Source organism: Copadichromis virginalis, linkage group LG6 (genome assembly GCF_057382275.1).
Source record: "Copadichromis virginalis isolate Kocher_CV1m ecotype Utaka linkage group LG6, C_Virginalis_male_GT1.1, whole genome shotgun sequence".
Classification (NCBI taxonomy): Eukaryota; Metazoa; Chordata; class Actinopteri; order Cichliformes; family Cichlidae; genus Copadichromis; species Copadichromis virginalis.
The window spans coordinates 7,811,050-7,829,441 of record NC_140623.1 but is presented as its reverse complement, the minus strand read 5'-3'; the positions used below and the strand labels follow the sequence as shown (position 1 = coordinate 7,829,441).

The following is an 18,392-nucleotide window of genomic DNA, read 5'->3' as shown; positions in this document are numbered from 1 at the left end:
TCTATTTTTGTTCACGAGGGTGTGTGGGTGAACACAAAGCACTGCACACTGAAGCAGCAGCTTTGTTTGAAAGACTACTTCATTGTGCAGTTGTATGGTAAATGGCAGGCTGATCAGTAGTGTTTTCCTCAAACCACAAAAACAGATTTTAATACAGCTCTATTGTGCATTTACCAAGAAGGCAGACCCAGAACTGCTCTCCAGAGTGGCACTTAAAATAAGATTGTTTCTCCACCCCAATAGCACGTCCCTTAAGAACCACCTGTCCACCCTATTTTCTTCCACCTACTTCAATATTGGTTTATTTATTGCTTTAAACCAGAAGCCAATGCTGCTGTTTTTCCAGTGAATACAGTCAAGCTCATAATGTAACTCAATGCCATTACTTTTGAACAAGAACAGCTGAGTGAGTATCATCAGATATGTGGCCACTACAATCACTGTACAACCTTACATCTATTTTTTGTCCTTCTTGTTCTGTGGGTTGCGGCAGATAAGCTGCAGGGGACAGAGCTTGAGGGTATGGGAGAACGTATAGGGGAGAGATGAGCCTGTAAATGACTGCAGACCAATAATGATAATGGAAGTGGTGGCAACAAGACAACTTTCAAAAAGTACGCGCTCCGTCTCTGACCTCGTTTTTCTCTCCTTGTTGGACTTAAATTCCTCTCTCAGTTGTTAATGCAGTTGTTCTGTACCCACTGTGACACCCCTGTGTACCGCTTCTTAATATTTGATTACATTTTGATTTGCTGCTGTAATGTTACTGTAATGTGGCATGCTTCACATCAAAGTTAGCCAGCATTACATGCACACAGAAGGAGCTATTCATAACTCGTAGGGCCTGAGTCGATACGGCCGAGAACCATTTTTATGAAGACTGGTTTCATCTCATCTGTCCTGTTTCTGACACAAAAGTGAGCTCAGCTTTCCCTGCAGTGAGTCAGAGTTTTCTGTTACTCTCCGTCTTGGGTTCTGAGGTAATTTGGTGTCACTGCCAAATACACCAGTGACTCAATAGAGCATCTTTACCTACTGAGATGGGGAGAAATGCTCCAAACCTCTCAGATTCTATTTCTCAAATGTACAGTGTGTTCTTGCACATTTTTAAGAGAAAGAGCAAGACGGTTTTAATCTTAAGCATGGTATGCTAAATTGGGAGCTTTAATAGCAGGGACAATCGTTTATAGTTTACTTAATGATGTTTAATTTTGCTGTATTCAAGAGCAGCACATAGCCTTTTCAGTGATTTGTAGATCCAACATACACTGCTCAAAAAAGAATAAATAAATAAATAAAAGAACATCCAGCATAGCATCAAGTCAGTTAAACTTGTGGGCTAAACTTGATCTGGTCAGTTAAGTAGCAGAGGGGATTGTTAATCAGTTTCAGCTGTTTTGAGGTTCATGAAGTTAACAACAGCTGCACTAAAGGGGCAACAATGAGACAACCCCCAAAACAGGAATGGTTTCACAGGTGGAGGACACTGAGATTTTCTCTCTTCTCATCTTCTGACTTCCTTTCACTAATTTTGCATTTGGTTAGGGTCAATGTCACTGCTGGTAACATGAGGTGATACTTGGATCCTACATAGGTTCCACAGGTAGTTCAGCTCCTTCAAAATGGCACATCAATGGGTCCCTGTGTTGAGGTGTGGTCGGCGGTGCCGTGCGGACGCACCTGCATGTGTGGCTGGTAGCTTGTGAGCTGCAGCCGCAGTAAATAAAATGGCTCAAAACAACACACCCGCATATCTCAATCACACCACAGTGCCATTGCCAGAAGGTCTGTTGTCTCCCAGCACAGTCTCAAGAGCATGGAGGAGATTCCATAGAGGAGAGCAGGACAGAGACCAGAACCAAGGAGGAACAGGATGAGCACTGCCAAAGCTACAAAATGACCACCAGCAGGCCATTATTGTTAATGTCTCTGATAAAACAATCAGAAACAGACTTCATGAGGGTGGCTTGAGCATCTTACATCCTCTAGTGGGCTCTGTGCTCACTGCCTGGCACAGCGGAGCTTGATTGGCAGCTCCACCACTGGCACCGTGCTTTTCACAGATAAGAACAGGTTCACCCTGAGCACATGTGACAGACGTGAAAGAGTCTGGAGAAGCCGTGGAGAATGTCATGCTGCCTGTAACATCGTTCAGCATGTATGGTTTGGTGGTAGGTCAGTGATGGTCTGGGGACACACAGACATCTACAGGCTAGGCAACAGCAGGCATCAGGATGAAGTCCTTGGACTCATTGTCAAACTCTACACTGGCGCACTGGGTCCTGGGTTCCTCCTGGTAACAATGCAGGCAATTGCCGGATGATAAATTAATTGATACCATTGACTAGCCCGCACACTTGCCTGACCTAAATCCAATAGGCAATGCGTTTCAGTCCATCTGATACCACCAGATTGCATCTCATACTCTCCAGGAGCTCAGTGATTCCCTGGTCCATATCTGGAAGGAGATCCCCCAGGACACCATCCGTCATCTCATTAGGAGAATGCCCCGATGTTGTCAGACATCAAACACGTGGAGGTCATACAAAGTACTGAGTACCATTTTCAGTTCCTGCAATAAAATTTTGGCAAAATGGACTAGCTTGCTGCTCATTTCATCACTTCTGTCTTTGAATTCAGCCTTTTGTAGGTCAATCAAATGATGTGGCATCCTTTCATTGCATTACCTGACCCATATCAATATAGATATGGGTCAGGTAATGCACGATTTGTTTTACACCATTGAGATGTGATGTTTTTCCAAAATGTTCATGTCTATTTTGTGCAGTCTATCTTTTTATGGTTTTAATCATATGTTTACGCTGTAGATAGGTAAACTCATTTAACTCTCTGTTTGTCATGATAACAGTATAGCATCATTAGCATGATTGTACATTTCTGCACTGGTGTCTATTTGTCTATTTCTCTGACAGAGAAAAGGATTATGGGAATTTAACAAATGCCTAGTTGACTGGGTACTGCTTAAGCAGGAAAGGGAATGGTCATAGCTCACTTCACAAAGAAGAGAACGAAGTTCACATCATTCAAAAAAAGATCAAAGAAGCACAGTTGAGCAGCTGAGAATCACAAACAGGGGATAGTTTTGTCTTTGTCATCACCCAATCGCTTCATTTTGGTGTAAATAAGTTCTTTGCATATTACGGTTTCTGTCTTCTTTGTGGTAAAGTTAAAGAACCAGCAAGACCACAAACATGAACAAGACATTACCAGTTATTCCACAAATGCTTAACAATGCCTCAGGTGGCACTAGACAGCAACAGAATGTAAAAGCTCTGTACAGTAACTCGCTGATCTCTACAACTGTCAGTAGTACACTGTAAACCAGGTATTAGTACCTGTGCTGCTGCAACATCAGGTTCTAGTTCTAGTTCTTAGTGTTTTTCTAAATCCAGCCAAAATTGCAACAAATTACAGAAAGAGGTTCTGTAGGAAAAAGAAACAAAAGAAAATGTTGTTTTCTTATGCTAGCCCCTTCCATGGCTACAGATGTTAGTGGTGTCAAGTTTTGTCCCTTTTGTGACGTACCAGTGCCAGTTGTTTTATCAGTGGGAATGCCAGCTAGTTCTAGAGTCGGTGCCCTGTCCTTGTAAAAAGAGGTATAAGCTATGACGTATGCAATTTAATAAAAGATAAATCCGTAACAATAACTTTGCCTTATAATGAAAGCCAATGAGACTGCACATGCAAAAAAATATACCTGGCTGAAGAATGAGCGAGGTTTATATTTAACACTGTCTCTGTGACCATCCATTAGGAGAATCACAGGGGCATATATGGTGTCCTCTCATTGACTGACTGGCCCAGACTCTACTATAAATGATTAAATTACTTTGTGACGTCACAGTACTAAAAATCAATGGACTGTCATCCTTGAATACTAAATACACTAGTCACTGTGTGTGTGTGTGTGTGTGTGTGTGTGTGTGTGTGTGTGTGTGTGTGCGCTCCTGCTCCTCTTTTCTTCCTCTCATTAATTCTTGTCCTCATCAAGTATCTGTCTCACCAGTGTGTTCGCCAAGAATGAAGTCAGCACACGTGCATGAACACAGGCAGACACACACACTTCACGACACAGTGGCAGAAGCCTTCTCAGTCACGACTCACACAGCACAAGCACACACTCTCCCAGAAACCAATAGAGGAGATAAAAAGTGAGAAAGAAAGAGAGTGACAGTAGTAACACTAAAAATTGAAACTAAACTACAGGGAGTGCAGAGTTATTAGGCAAATGAGTGTTTTGTCCACATCATCCTCTTCATGCATGTTGTCTTACTCCAAGCTGTATAGGCTCGAAAGCCTACTACCAATTAAGCATATTAAGTGATGTGCATCTCTGTAATGAGAAGGTGTGCATAATTATTAGGCAACGTCCTTTCCTTTGGCAAAATGGGTCAAAAGAAGGACTTGACAGGCTCAGAAAAGTCAAAAATAGTGAGATATCTTGCAGAGGGATGCAGCAGTCTCAAAATTGCAAAGCTTCTGAAGCGTGATCATCGAACAATCAAGCGTTTCATTCAAACATCAACAGGGTCGCAAGAAGCGTGTGGAAAAACCAAGGTGCAAAATAACTGCCCATGAACTGAGAAAAGTCAAGCGTGCAGCTGCCAAGATGCCACTTGCCACCAGTTTGGCCATATTTCAGAGCTGCAACATCACTGGAGTGCCCAAAAGCACAAGGTGTGCAATACTCAGAGACATGGCCAAGGTAAGAAAGGCTGAAAGACGACCACCACTGAACAAGACACACAAGCTGAAACGTCAAGACTGGGCCAAGAAATATCTCAAGACTGGTTTTTCTAAGGTTTTATGGACTGATGAAATGAGAGTGAGTCTTGATGGGCCAGATGGATGGGCCCGTGGCTGGATTGGTAAAGGGCAGAGAGCTCCAGTCCGACTCAGACGCCAGCAAGGTGGAGGTGGAGTACTGGTTTGGGCTGGTATCATCAAAGATGAGCTTGTGGGGCCTTTTCGGGTTGAGGATGGAGTCAAGCTCAACTCCCAGTCCTACTGCCAGTTTCTGGAAGACACCTTCTTCAAGCAGTGGTACAGGAAGAAGTCTGCATCCTTCAAGAAAAACATGATTTTCATGCAGGACAATGCTCCATCACACGCGTCCAAGTACTCCACAGCGTGGCTGGCAAGAAAGGGTATAAAAGAAGAAAAACTAATGACATGGCCTCCTTGTTCACCTGATCTGAACCCCATTGAGAACCTGTGGTCCATCATCAAATGTGAGATTTACAAGGAGGGAAAACAGTACACCTCTCTGAACAGTGTCTGGGAGGCTGTGGTTGCTGCTGCACGCAATGTTGATGGTGAACAGATCAAAACACTGACAGAATCCATGGATGGCAGGCTTTTGAGTGTCCTTGCAAAGAAAGGTGGCTATATTGGTCGCTGATTTGTTTTTGTTTTGTTTTTGAATGTCAGAAATGTATATTTGTGAATGTGGAGATGTTATATTGGTTTCACTGGTAAAAATAAATAATTGAAATGGGTATATATTTGTTTTTTGTTAAGTTGCCTAATAATTATGCACAGTAATAGTCACCTGCACACACAGATATCCCCCTAAAATAGCTAAAACTAAAAACAAACTAAAAATTACTTCCAAAAACATTCAGCTTTGATATTAATGAGTTTTTTGGGTTCATTGAGAACATGGTTGTTGTTCAATAATAAAATTATTCCTCAGAAATACAACTTGCCTAATAATTCTGCACTCCCTGTAAAAGTCTGAAGCCTTATTTGTGTACCCCAGATGCTGCACTGTGTGTTACATGAGTTAATATTGCATTGTTGGATGAGCTGGATTTATTAAAGCCAAAAATACTGGCCACTGCACAGTGAAGGTAACCGCCATAATGTTAGAACAACTTACTAGTTATCTTTCCTGCAAAATTTCAATATTGGCCTGGCATTGATGAGCACTGAAGAAAAAGTGAAGAAAATGATGTAAAATGGACAGGGTTCATCTTCTGGGCACGATGAGAGACACTTTTAGACATTTAGTAGTTTATATGGTTTACTGTATTTACATTTTGTGTATTTATAGTGATATACATGCTTTATTTTAGACAATAATATGAATATTCTTCATGTACAGTGTTCCCTCATTTATCGTGGGAGTTATGTTCCAAAAATAACCTGCGACAGGTGAAATCTGCGAAGTAGCCAACTTTATTTTTTAAAATTATTATAGATGCTTTAACCTCCTAAGACCCGAACTCTTCCACAGTATGCATTTTTAATTTCTCTTTGATATTTGGGCATACTGGGGCCCAATGAATGTAAAAACAAAGAATTACCAGATTTTTTTTTAACCTTATTTTTGTTTTTAAGAAAAATATTCGTTTAAAATTTTGATAGAACAGTAGCAGTATAATGTCCTCGTAAGTGGATATCAGGCCCTTGTAGAGCAAAATTGAGTATTTTGGTCTAAATAACCCAAAATGTGATGTCCACATATGTGGACGCCAGGTCCTAGGAGGTTAAGGCTGTAAAATCCCTCACTACACACTTTATACACTTTTCTCAGACATGCATCGACATTTTCACTTTCACACACTGCAAAACGTTTTGTCGACATTGTTGTGTTTGTTGGGAAGAAAACTTACAAACACACAGTGCAGCACTTCAGAGTCACACTGCTAGTGATCGAAGATTTATGTAAATTTGACAAGCTGGATGCATTCTGTACTGTACAGGAGACACAGCACGGCATTGATTGAAAGTGGTCTACAGCCAATCAGGATGCAGAACACAATGCGCTGTGTTCTGCATCCCAAAAAAAAAAGCATGCAAAATTGCATATTAAAAAAATTGCATATAAAAGAAATCAGCAAAACAGTGAGGCTGCGAAATGTGAACCGCGTTATAGCGAGGGACAACTAGACCTTCATGTATAAAGGGGAACTGCTACCTGTGAGAGACTTACATGTACTGCTGTGAGGTTTCTTATGTAAGGCTAAGTAACCTCACCTGAATGATTGAAAACAACTGTCCAATACAGCGTATAGACACTTTGATTTTTCTTTTAATAATTACTTTTGTCAAATATAATATTCAATATTCAGCACCTCCAAATCTGAGGCCATGGTCCTCAGCCGGAAAAGGGTGGAGTGCCCACTCCGGGTCAGAGACGAGACCCTGCCCCAAGTGGAGGAGTTTAAGTATCTCGGGGTCTTGATGATGGGAGAAGTCTGCAGTGATGCTGTACCGGTCCGTTGTGGTGAAGAGAGAGCTGAGCGTAAAAGCGAAGCTCTCCATTTACCGGTCGATCTACGTCCCTACCCTCACCTATGGTCACGAGCTGTGGGTAGTGACCGAAAGAATGAGATCACGAATACAAGTGGCGGAAATGAGCTTCCTCTGACGGATGGCAAGCCTCTCCCTTAGAGATAGGGTGAGAAGTTCGGCCATTCGGGAGGGGCTCAGTATAGAGCCGCTGTTCCTCCACATCGAAAGGAGCTAGTTGAGGTGGTTCGGACATCTGACAAGGGCGCCTCCTGGGCGAGGTTTTCCGGGCATGTCCCACCGGGAGGAGGCCCCGGGGCAGACCCAGGACACGCTGGAGAGATTATATCTCTCGGCTGGCCTGGGAACGCCTTGGTATTCCCCCGGATAAGCTGGAGGAGGTGGCTGGGGAGAGGGAGGTCTGGGCTTCTCTGCTTGGGCTGCTGCCCCCGCAACCCGGCCTCGGATAAGCGGAAGAAGATGGATGGATGGATAATATTCAATATGCATCTATATTCTTAAATATCAATATTCACAGAATAGGACATTTAATCTTAGTTCATCTAAGACCAGTCAGATCAGCCTGGAGGCTGCTTAATGACTACCTGGCAACTATTAGTTGCTAGGGAAAAATTAGTATTCCCCAACTGGCTGGTCAGTGGTTGTAGGTGGCTTTTAGCGGTTGGGGAAATCAGTCACAAAGAGGTGCATGGTGCAGTGTTAAACATTGTAAAACCTTGTAGATCCTCTTGTAGATCTGATGTTATTTTTGATCACAGACATGTGACTTCTTTGATATCTCACTGGCATCTTTGTTGGTCCAGATATCAGCAATGGTAGTACCAGGCCTCAGTCACACAGGCCTAGAAACCAGGTGGTGACCAGTAGCTAGAGAAAATAGAAATTCAAGACTTTGCTGCGGTGTATTACTCGTGATTCAATGACAAATTTACGTGTTTTGCAATAAATTGCAAATAAGACAGTGGTCAGAACTCCTGAGGTAGCACTGATACACTGTACAAAAGGGAAGACCACATCTTAACCCTAAAATCGCACAGATATAGCGTTCACACATAGGAAGACTACAGAAGGTTGATTTCAGAGTAAAATATACATAGTGGTTTGAAGTATGATTGCACTTGGCAATATAGGCCAAGCATAGTAATTGTGCGTAATTGTGTGTGTCTACATACAGTGTCTATGTGTGTGTATGCACCATAAGCTACAAGCAGAGTGTGTTATATAGGCTGTGGCGAGTGATTGATCGTAGGGAGCAGGGAAAAGCAGGTTACTGCAGCGCTTACACACACACATTCATTCCCTCTCTCAGCGCGCTCCTCTTGGCATTTCTCCTTTCCCTCTCTCTTTCTCCCCCCTCCCCCCTTGTTCCATCTCCATCTTTGACTTCCCTCCTCCTCCCATTTCTCTTCCAAACCTCTCTCTCATTCTCCATACATCACTTTCACTGCCGCTGTCCCCCCAGCCATCACTTTTCCTTGCTTCCTGTGGTCTCCCTCCTCTTGCTCTAAACTCTTCTCTGCTCTCCATCCTTCTCACGCGTTCTTTAACAGCCAAGCCCATCTTGTATTCTTTTTCTGTCCTGTTATCCAGAGCCCAGGGGAATAGAGAAACAATGTCACGTGTCTTCTACTTCCACCTCCTCCTCCTTTTTCCCTCCCTCTGCTCTCTAGCTGCAGTAGTACTCTACTGCTACTCTGGCAAGGGGCTTCATTGCTCTCAGAGGACTCACTCTGCTTCTCTCGCTCTACCCATATCTACATCTATCCATTTACTGCATCTATCCATCCATCCACACAGAATGCTGCAGGACGTGTTGAATTTCAGTGACTGCAGTTTAAAGCTGTATTTAAAGTTGAATGTAAACATGGCAGCTATGAAGCACTAGCCGTTGGTTCCGTTATGATGTGAGATGGCACTTGGATGTAAAAAGCGATTATGTGCATACTCAGCTAATGATTTTAAAGTAAAACCCTTCTTTGATTAATCTGAGACATCTGAATGTGTCAGCTTCATGTCTGAATGGGCACCCTGGTAACCTTTTCATAAATGGAACAGCAGGTTCATTTATGTATCACTTTCAACACAACACAATTCTGAATGTATGCAATCACATTAAAAGATAGGCAGGCACACGGTTGCTCTATGTTTTCCCTGGATCTCAAATTGCTCATTTCACTAACGTGACAACAATTCAAAGTAATCCAAAACAAGCCAAAAAATCACTTTCTTTTACATTGTGTTGTTCCCCACCCACTTAGTGCTACAACTTTACAATTATTAAAATATTTATCCTCTTAGCATATTAAAAGGTGTTATAAAAAGGGCAAAATGTTTTCACAAATTACTGAAGCTACTGATGTCACCTGCGATCAGGTTGTGATTTGTGAAAACAAAATAAAAAAACCCTCTAAAAAACAGTTTGACCAGGCTTGAAACTTAACCTAAATATTTATCGGCTTTGGCTGCAAGGTGATTGATGCCTGTTGCAGTGGTAATTTCTGAACCAAATGGTAGACATCGGAGGTGAAGGGAGCCATCAAGCTGAAGGAGTCCTATCAGCTTGGTTATTTTGTGGGACTTACAGGTACTGACAGGTCAAGCAGAGTGTGGGTATGGTAGCTGAAGTAAAAACATGTGTGGGAGGGCACTGAGACCACAGAACAAGAGAATCTAGCAAACTGTCAGGTGACTCTGGTGGAAGGAGCAAGGATCTCCACAATTCTCCACAAAATTCTGCTTTAGTAGAGGAAGCAGACTCTGGGGACGACTGGCACGACCCATCCATCACTTGGGTTGAGGTCACTGAGGTATTTCAACAACCCTTTGGTGGTAGGGGTGGATGAGGTTTCCCCTGAATTCTTTAAAGTTATGGATGTTGTAGAGCTGTCTTGGTTGACACACCTCAGCAACATAACAATGACATGGTGCCTTTGGACTGGCAGACTGGGGTGGTGTTTCCGATCTATATTGCTGGCCATAGTAAGACTCAGTTCTGGTGGGTGTTGGACTTTGCCAGGGCTGCCCAAAAATTGTGTTCATTTCTAGGCGCAGCCAGGTGGCAGAAGGCTTCCACTTTAGTGGCCTAAGGATTTTGTCTCAGATTTTTGCAGATAACATAATTCTGTTGGCTTCATCAGATGGTGGCTTTCAGCTTACACTGGAGTGTTTTGCAGCCAAGTGTGAAGCAGCAGGAATGAGAATCTGTCCGAGGCCATCATCCTCAGCTGGAAAATGTGGTGTACCCCACTCCGGGTCAGGGATGAGTTGCTGTTGCTTACCAAAGTGGAGGACTCCATGTATCTCGGAGTCTTGTTCAAAAATGACGGGCAAGTGGATTGGGGGATTGACAGTTGGATTAGTGCAGCATCTGGAATGATGCTGACACTGTACCAGGCTGTCATGGTGAAGAGAGAGCTGATCATATAAGGAAAGCTGGTGATTTACTGGTCGATCTATGTCCCTACCCTTACCTACGGTCACATGGTTTGGGTAATGACCAAAAGAATACTGTTGTGGATAAATCAAGAGAAATTTGTTTTCTCTGAAGGTTGGCTGGACTCAGCCTTAGCGATACGATGAGACGTTCAGTTATTAGGAAGGAACTCAGAGTAGAGCTGCTACTCCCTGCACATCAAAAGGAGACAGTTGAGGTGGTTCGAACATCTGATTAGGATGCCACCAAGGTGCCTCCTGGGTTAGGGGTTCTGGGTATGGCCTATTAGGAGGATACCCTGGGGCAGACTCAGGACATGCTGGAGAGATTATGTCTCTCCACTGGCCTAGGAAGGCTTCAGTGTTTCGCTGAATCAACTGGAAGAGGTGGCTGGGGAGAGGCAGGTCTGGGCTTCTCTGCTTAGCCTGCTGCCTGGATGAGCAGTATCAAATGGATGGATGGATGGATCCTTGTCACACTAACAAAATTATCTATTTTAGTGACAGACCTCTGTGAAGGGTTCATCTGTGCAAATCTTGCACAAAAGACTGAACAGGGAAGGAAGCAACCCCTAGTCCATATACTGAGAAAAACAGCAAGCTTTTGGAATTTGAAAAAAACAAAACAACTACACAAAGTAAATCATTAGACTGTATCATAAAATGACTCCTGCCTTTTACTGTTTTTTAGATCATCCCAGACAAAAAGTTCTAACTTGTGACTCATGCTTTAAATGAAAGTTACCAGGGTGGTTGCTCTTCTGTAAAGCTTCGCCATCAGTGGCAAGGCCAATAAGCCATCAATACAGTACAGTACTACTGAAATGCTCTTCATATAAGGCTTAGCAGAATGTCATAAGTAGCAGCCCTACATGATGTCCATCTTTTACGTATCACCTTCATGGGGAAATAATTGACTGATGATGACTATCAGGTGTCTGGTTAAGACTAAGACTCAGTAATTATATTTCTAGGATTTTGATGGTGCTGTAAAATATGAACATTTGTTGTTTTCTTTCAATCATCTAGCTGCAATTTCTATGGTGGGACAATCTATTTGTGCTCAGTGGCATAATGAAAAGTTAGGTATGGCTCAAGCTAGCTCCCATTTGCCATTTGAGCTTAACTGTCAAAGGAAAGTCAGTGAAAGTCCATTTGTGATGTTATTGTTGTTCACACTCTAGAAAAAATCACTTGGGGAGAAATTTATCTCCACCAGGGGTAAAAATAATTCAGCAGAGGCAAGAACATGTAGACTGCCCCCCAGCAAATCACACTGAGTGTATTCCCAGTCCGAAACCATTTAATTTTTTTTTTTCAGGGAATACAGTTGAAGAACAACCTGATGTGCTGCTCATCAGTAGGTGAATCCACTACGCTGTAAATCCCCTGTGTTATTCCAGCATATCTATAATACCCCTTAAACCCAATAAATGTTATAATTTTCCTTACTGCTTTTTTAGAATTCTCTTTTTTTCCTCTAAGAAAAGAAAATTTAGGGAACCCATTAGATGGGACCTGTATTTCCATTCCCTTACAAACCCAGAGACCTCTAATATGGTGCTCTACAGCAGGACAGTTTGGTTGTGATCTGCCAAAGATAAACAAAAGAAACTACAGTATGCTACTTTCTGAAAAAGTATTGCATTGTGCGTGGCTTGTCATCAGTTCTCTGGAGACACTATGTGGTAGCAGAGGTGATAAAAACATCACTACATGTGAACACACCTTACTTGAGGACTGGCTGCGATTTATGCTTGCCTGTTTAGCTCCCATGGCATCAGTTAACATCTTGTAAAGCTGAGTGACATGATGATGGGGGTAAAGCGGAAGGGCTAACAACACTACCTCAAGCAGTAAAAGGCCACCAGTTTAAAGCTCTAGTTAAATCCAGCTGGGATTTTCTCTACTTCTTGTTTTAGCTTCAGCAACTAGCGCTTTCAGCTAACTAAATACAGATAGAATAGCAGAAGAAAAGAGAAAGAAGGATGCAGAAAACTATGCTACCACTCTGTTGGCTATTGCCATAACAACAAACCAGCTCCCCCATCTCTTGCAGAAGTGACATTTCACTTTGCCCTGGTTGCTGCTCCCTGCAGGGACGCTCTGATCCAGCCTGTGTACGTGTATGTGTGTATGTGTCCTCATTAAAGGAAGAGTGACTGAGGAGGAGTGGCCCTGATCACAAACACACACACACACACACCTTGTCAAACCAGACCTCTGCTGAGTCTGTGTGAGTGTGTTTGAGATTAGAAAAGACACAAAGTCAAGCTACTTGATGCAAACACACAAACAGACTGAGTAAGGATTCATCTAAAAATTACTGATGATGTGTTGTCTGTAATATTGTTACACTATCACCGAAATAAGTGTGTGTATGTATATGCGTATCTGTTATTTGCCTATTTCTCCTCTCGACATCTTCTTATCATCTGTACCCCCCACCCACCCACTATGGTTTAGGCAGCCATATTTAGATCACCTGGCAACCACATGACTACTCATGCCACCTGCTGGCATATATGTAAAGACAATGCAGCTGGGTTGGAGACATGACAATATGAGCCGGGCTGTTCACTGGCATTTCAATGATATACTGCTGCAGGAGCAGAGATTCTGACATGTTACAGTCAGTAAAGATGAAATGTTACGTAAAACAATACTGTGATTGGTGTTTCCTGTTTCAACATCTATTCCCATATCAGCACCGATACAGTGGTTTTTGTTTTGTTGTTTTATTTAGAAGATTGCAGTGAGTCCAGCACACCTCAAGTGCCAGTATAAATGGTTAATGGGAGTGTGTTGATGTCACAGATTGAGGGAGTACTAACCACCACATTAGTTGTAACTGTGGCTTTAGACACATCCTGTTTCATTGTGGTAAACTTCTGTTGTTTAATTTCCCACCTTTGTCTGCTCAACAATCTATGATTTCACTTTGTTAACTCCTTCTGTACTTATACCCCTCATTACTTAGTCTGATAGTCTCTTTACCAGCTCCTGCTCTACCTTGTTCAAAGTTTGTCTCCTTGTGCCTCGCCTTGTATTTTTGTCATCCGTGGTTAAGAGCCAGTATTCAGGCTTCTTTACTCTTGGATATTTATGATGTCATAGAATATCACAAATATGGTCATCTCAGGCACTGAGCTCTGGCTATGAGCAAACAAGGTCCACCCATTCACATGTCTGAATATTTTTTGTGGGGAGGGGGATCAAATCAGAAGAAAGTTTCTTTAAGGGAATTGAGAAAAAAGCTAAAACATCTTGTTGTGGAGAGAAGATGAACTGAAGGGCTGCTCGAAGATCCATTATAAAATCAAATAGTATTCTTTTGAACCATAAACTATAAACCATACAGAATGACTCCATTCATAGAGTCCAAGAATAACAATATGGAGCTAGAGGTAAGTGTGATGGACCCTCTTTGATATATTTTGTTTGCCTCCATTCGTGTCCCCTATTAAACATGCATACCATTGCAGGACACTAAAATACGCAGTCATATGAACAGCTTACAATTAAGTCCAAGTCGGGTAGTAAGCTGGCATGTCATTGGTTCTAGTTCTCCTTGAGTTTGACTATCCATAAAAAAAATGCATTTTCTATGTGGACTCCAATGGAGTTAAATGAGCTGCTCACAGCTTCCTTTTGCAGAAACCTGTCTAGGTCCAGACCTTTGACATATTCCATCTGACTGGGCGGACTGATTCATCTCGCACTGTGACATGAAACTCCAGTTTCTCAGCTGAGGAACAACCTGTCCATTGACCGCTGCAGAAGGATCAATGACTAGTCAGTCAGCGCCATGGGTATGACTAAAGCAATTATCTAATGATGCACGACTGTTTATTCTGGCACTCCTGAGGAATGGCTACAATACATAAATGGAAAAACGTGGTGAACCTTAAGAGATTTAAGAGCATATATTGGTCTCTAGTGATTGATTTGGGAAAATCGAATTCCTGCCTGAATGAAATCAGTTAGAGCAGAGGAGTGTCAGACTCAAGATGGAAGCTGAATGTAACAACCTGGAAATTCAGTTATAACGCTTGGCAGAGACAATATTTCAACATTTTCTGTCCTAACTGTAAATCTAGCCTCAGCCATCAGGTTAGAAAATGAAGAGAAATTGGCTGACACTAGTGTCGTTATGTGGACCCACTGCTGTTTTTTTAAAGCTGAAATGTTTATGTTTGTGATAAATGCCCAAGCAGAAATTAAACTGAAGGAAAATTACAGCAGGACAAATGTCCACTTTAGGCTAATTACAGATGTATGAATCCCCACACAAATATCCCAAATTATTCACTCCAGAGGAACAAATTTTAAGAAAGCCTCACCATGCGATTACCCCACCAAACTTGGAACTCGAGTGAAATGGGTAGCCATGGAAACACAGCCTACACATTTCAGTGTCCAAAAGCATGTACACATTAGGAACCACTAACCACTATAAACACAAACAGGCACAAACACAGACAAGAAAATAAAACCTCATCTTAACCCCACTTAGAAGAACATCGCTAAAATAAATCCAAAACTAAAACGAGAGCTGTGGACTCACCCGGTGAGGACAACTACAAAGTCCATGACGTTCCAGCCGTTCCTCAGGTAGGAGCCCTTATGTAACGCAAAACCGAGAGCCAGGATCTTTATTCCAGACTCGAAACAGAAGATGGCTATGAAGTAGGGCTCTGTCTCCTCCTGCAGGGGAGAGGAAAAGGATGGAAAGGGAAAAATGGGAGAAGGAATATAAAAAGTGAAGTTATGGGTAGTTATGTGAGTAGAAACACAAAGAGAAGGGAAGAGCAGATAGAAAAGTGAAATGTAAGAGAGAAAAAGAAAAAGGGTCAAGGAGATTTTTTCTTTAGGGTTTTTGTTTTTAATGGCAGCCTAAAACTTCTTTACACAAATCGGGCATAACATTATCCCTACTGTTAGGTAAAGTGAATAACAGAGATTATCTCGTCATCATGCCATCTGTTAGTGGTGGGATATATCAGGGAGTAAGTGAACATGTGGTCCTCAAAATTGAGGAGAGCTTAGAAACAGGAAAATGGGCAAGCATAAGAATTTGAGCCAGTTTGAAAAGGGCCAAACTAGACTGGGTTAGAGCGTCTCCAAAACTGTAGCTCTTGCGGGGTGCTCCTGGTCTGCAGTGGTCAGTAAGTCCAAGGAAGGAACAGTGGTGAACCAGCAACAGGCTCATGGGTGGCCAAGACTCATCGATGCATGTGGGAAGTGAAGGCCAGTGTTGTCAGATACAACAGATTAGCTACTGTAGCTTAAATTGCCCCAAAAAGTGAATGCTGGTCCTGACAGAACGGTGTCAGAATACACAGAGCATCACAGTTTGTTGTGTATGGGGCTGCATATGCAGACACCTATCCACTGACGAAAGCACCACCAAAGATTAGAACTGGGCCACAGAGCAATGGAAGAAGGTGGCCTGGTCTGATTAATCATTTTGTCTTTCAAATCACATGGATGGCCGGGTGTGTGTTGCTTACCTGGTAAGATGTCAGCAGAGGCTGCTGTGCATGCTGGGCCCTGTCATCCATATGGACGTTACTTTGACACATACCACCTACCTAAGCATTGTTGCAAACCATGTACACCTTTTCATGGAAAAGATATTCCCTGATAGCTGTGGCCTCGTTCAACAGGACAATGCACCTTGCCAAAAATGCTTCAGGAATGGTTTGAGGAGCGTAACAACGAGTTTGAGGTATTGACTTGGCCTCCAAATTCGCTAGATCTAAATTCGTGGGATGTGCTGGACAAAGAAGTCTGATCCATGGAGGCCCCTTCTCGCATCTTAAAGGACTTAAAATATCTGTTGCTGAGATCTTGGTGCAGATACCACAGCACACCTTCAAGGGTCATGTGGAGTCCAGGTCAGGGCTGCTTTGGCAGCAAAAGGGACCAAAACAATATTAGGCAGGAAGTCATAATGTTATACTTAATCGGTGTAAACCTATGAAGTGCTGAGAACAATATCAGTCAACATGGTTAGAAATGTACCAATTTGCTCCAAAGTTCAATTCACAGGCCTGATCACATCAGAAATAATGATGTGATAAAAAATGATGAGAACGTATTGTTTTTCTTTTCTTATTTTAGCCTGTGTGAGTGAGCTCTGCATATTTGGTATCAGTGTGTCCAGTGTACCTCAACGGTCTCCATGTGTATGTACTTCCATCTGTGCGCACACTGAATATGTATGAATATGTTGCACATGTACATGAACCACATTTAAATGTGTGTGTATGTGTGTGTGTGTGTGTAAAATGTGTGTTACCAGTCGTTCGGACAGAGGCGTCTTGTCTCCATCGGGAAGGTGCTGTTCCAGAGCCAGGACGATGCAGTTTGCAATGATGGTGGTGAGAATCATCCATTCAAATGGAGTACAGCTGGGGTTAAAGCCAATAGCACCAGGAAGAAGCACCTCATATACAGTACACAACACTGCAGCCATTCACACCACAAAGATCCAGCCACCGACACATGCAAACATTTTTACAATGGATTTGAAAAGAAGTCCAGCCTACCAGGTGACATTTTTCTTTCTGTTGCTCTGAATGTCTGTTTACATATTCACTATTCTTTGTAATGTCACACAGCCAAGGAAATGTAAATCTGCAAATCTCAGTGCTTTATTGGAACAAGTAAAACAAGTAGAATTCTTTGGTCCTGCAATGTTCTTAAATACTACAACAGAAGATGTAGTATTTAAGAACATTTAGAAATAAATATAAAGATTGGAGCAATAGTTCAAATAATAAATAAAGACTAATAACAAGAACAGCAATGACAATAAAAGGGGAGATGGTGCTCAAAACAGTTTAAAACATTATGATAAATAAAGTACAAATACATAGGAATTTTGCTACATATCGTATAGAAGGCAGGGCTTTTCTTCACTGTAGCTTTTCCCCCTTTGTTTGTGTCCATTTTTATGTCTGTTACCATTTCTGTAAAGCACCGTGTGACTCATCTGCTTGTTTACCGTCTTTGTAAATACACTTAACTGGACATGAACTTCAGTTAATGTTGATTTTACCATGTCTTTATAGGTGCCACTGCAGCACATTACGCTGTTATTATATTATTTATTGTACTTAAACTTTATTTAAACAAGACAACCCTAGTGCCACCACCATGAACTTTACCTTCAACAACCTTTAATTTTACCGAACAGCAATGAACGCGAGACAACAACAACAAAAAAGCCAAATAATATTGCGTATGCCTCAAGAATACTGCAGTACTTCCGTGTACGATTCTCGATATTCCATTTTCAAACTCAGACCCATCAGTTTGACGAAAGAGAAAACCAATAAAGCCCGAGGGAAGATTGATTTGCTTTGTCAGCACACCACGTTGCACAGTTTTGTTTCTGCAGAAGAAAACGCCAGAGAAACAGTGACTGACATTATGAAATTCAAACCGAAAACGGTCACTTTATTACAGCAGTACATGAGAGTTAAATTCCAACTCCCACCACAACACACAGACACACAGCCTGACTCACAAAGGTTGCCTGGTGGGGCAGCCAGCTTTTCACAGTGCTCCATCCAGTCAAGTGTGTTTGAATGTGTTGCGCTTTGTGTGTGTGTCCATGCCTGAGTAATGGCTGCTGGAGGGGCTAAGATGACCGGATACATCTAGACAGATCA

At 42.2% G+C, this 18,392-nt stretch overlaps 1 protein-coding gene across 8 annotated transcripts in view; it reads right to left on the bottom strand.

The window, feature by feature from the left end:
- Window positions 1-17,284, bottom strand: part of cacna1ab (calcium channel, voltage-dependent, P/Q type, alpha 1A subunit, b) — a 116,597-nt gene extending 99,313 nt beyond the window's left edge. For 7 of the 8 annotated variants that reach the window (XM_085458447.1, XM_085458451.1, XM_085458452.1 and 4 more), the window contains exons 1-2: window positions 17,015-17,279; window positions 15,278-15,417 (exon numbers count right to left, since the gene is read on the bottom strand). In XM_085458447.1, the coding sequence (XP_085314573.1) occupies window positions 15,278-15,417; window positions 17,015-17,191 (317 nt within the window). In that variant the 5' untranslated portion in view covers window positions 17,192-17,279. Of the gene's footprint in view, window positions 1-15,277; window positions 15,418-17,014 lie in introns of all 8 variants that reach the window. The other variant, XM_085458454.1, reaches the window with a different exon arrangement.
- Between the last annotated feature and the right edge of the window lie 1,108 nt (window positions 17,285-18,392).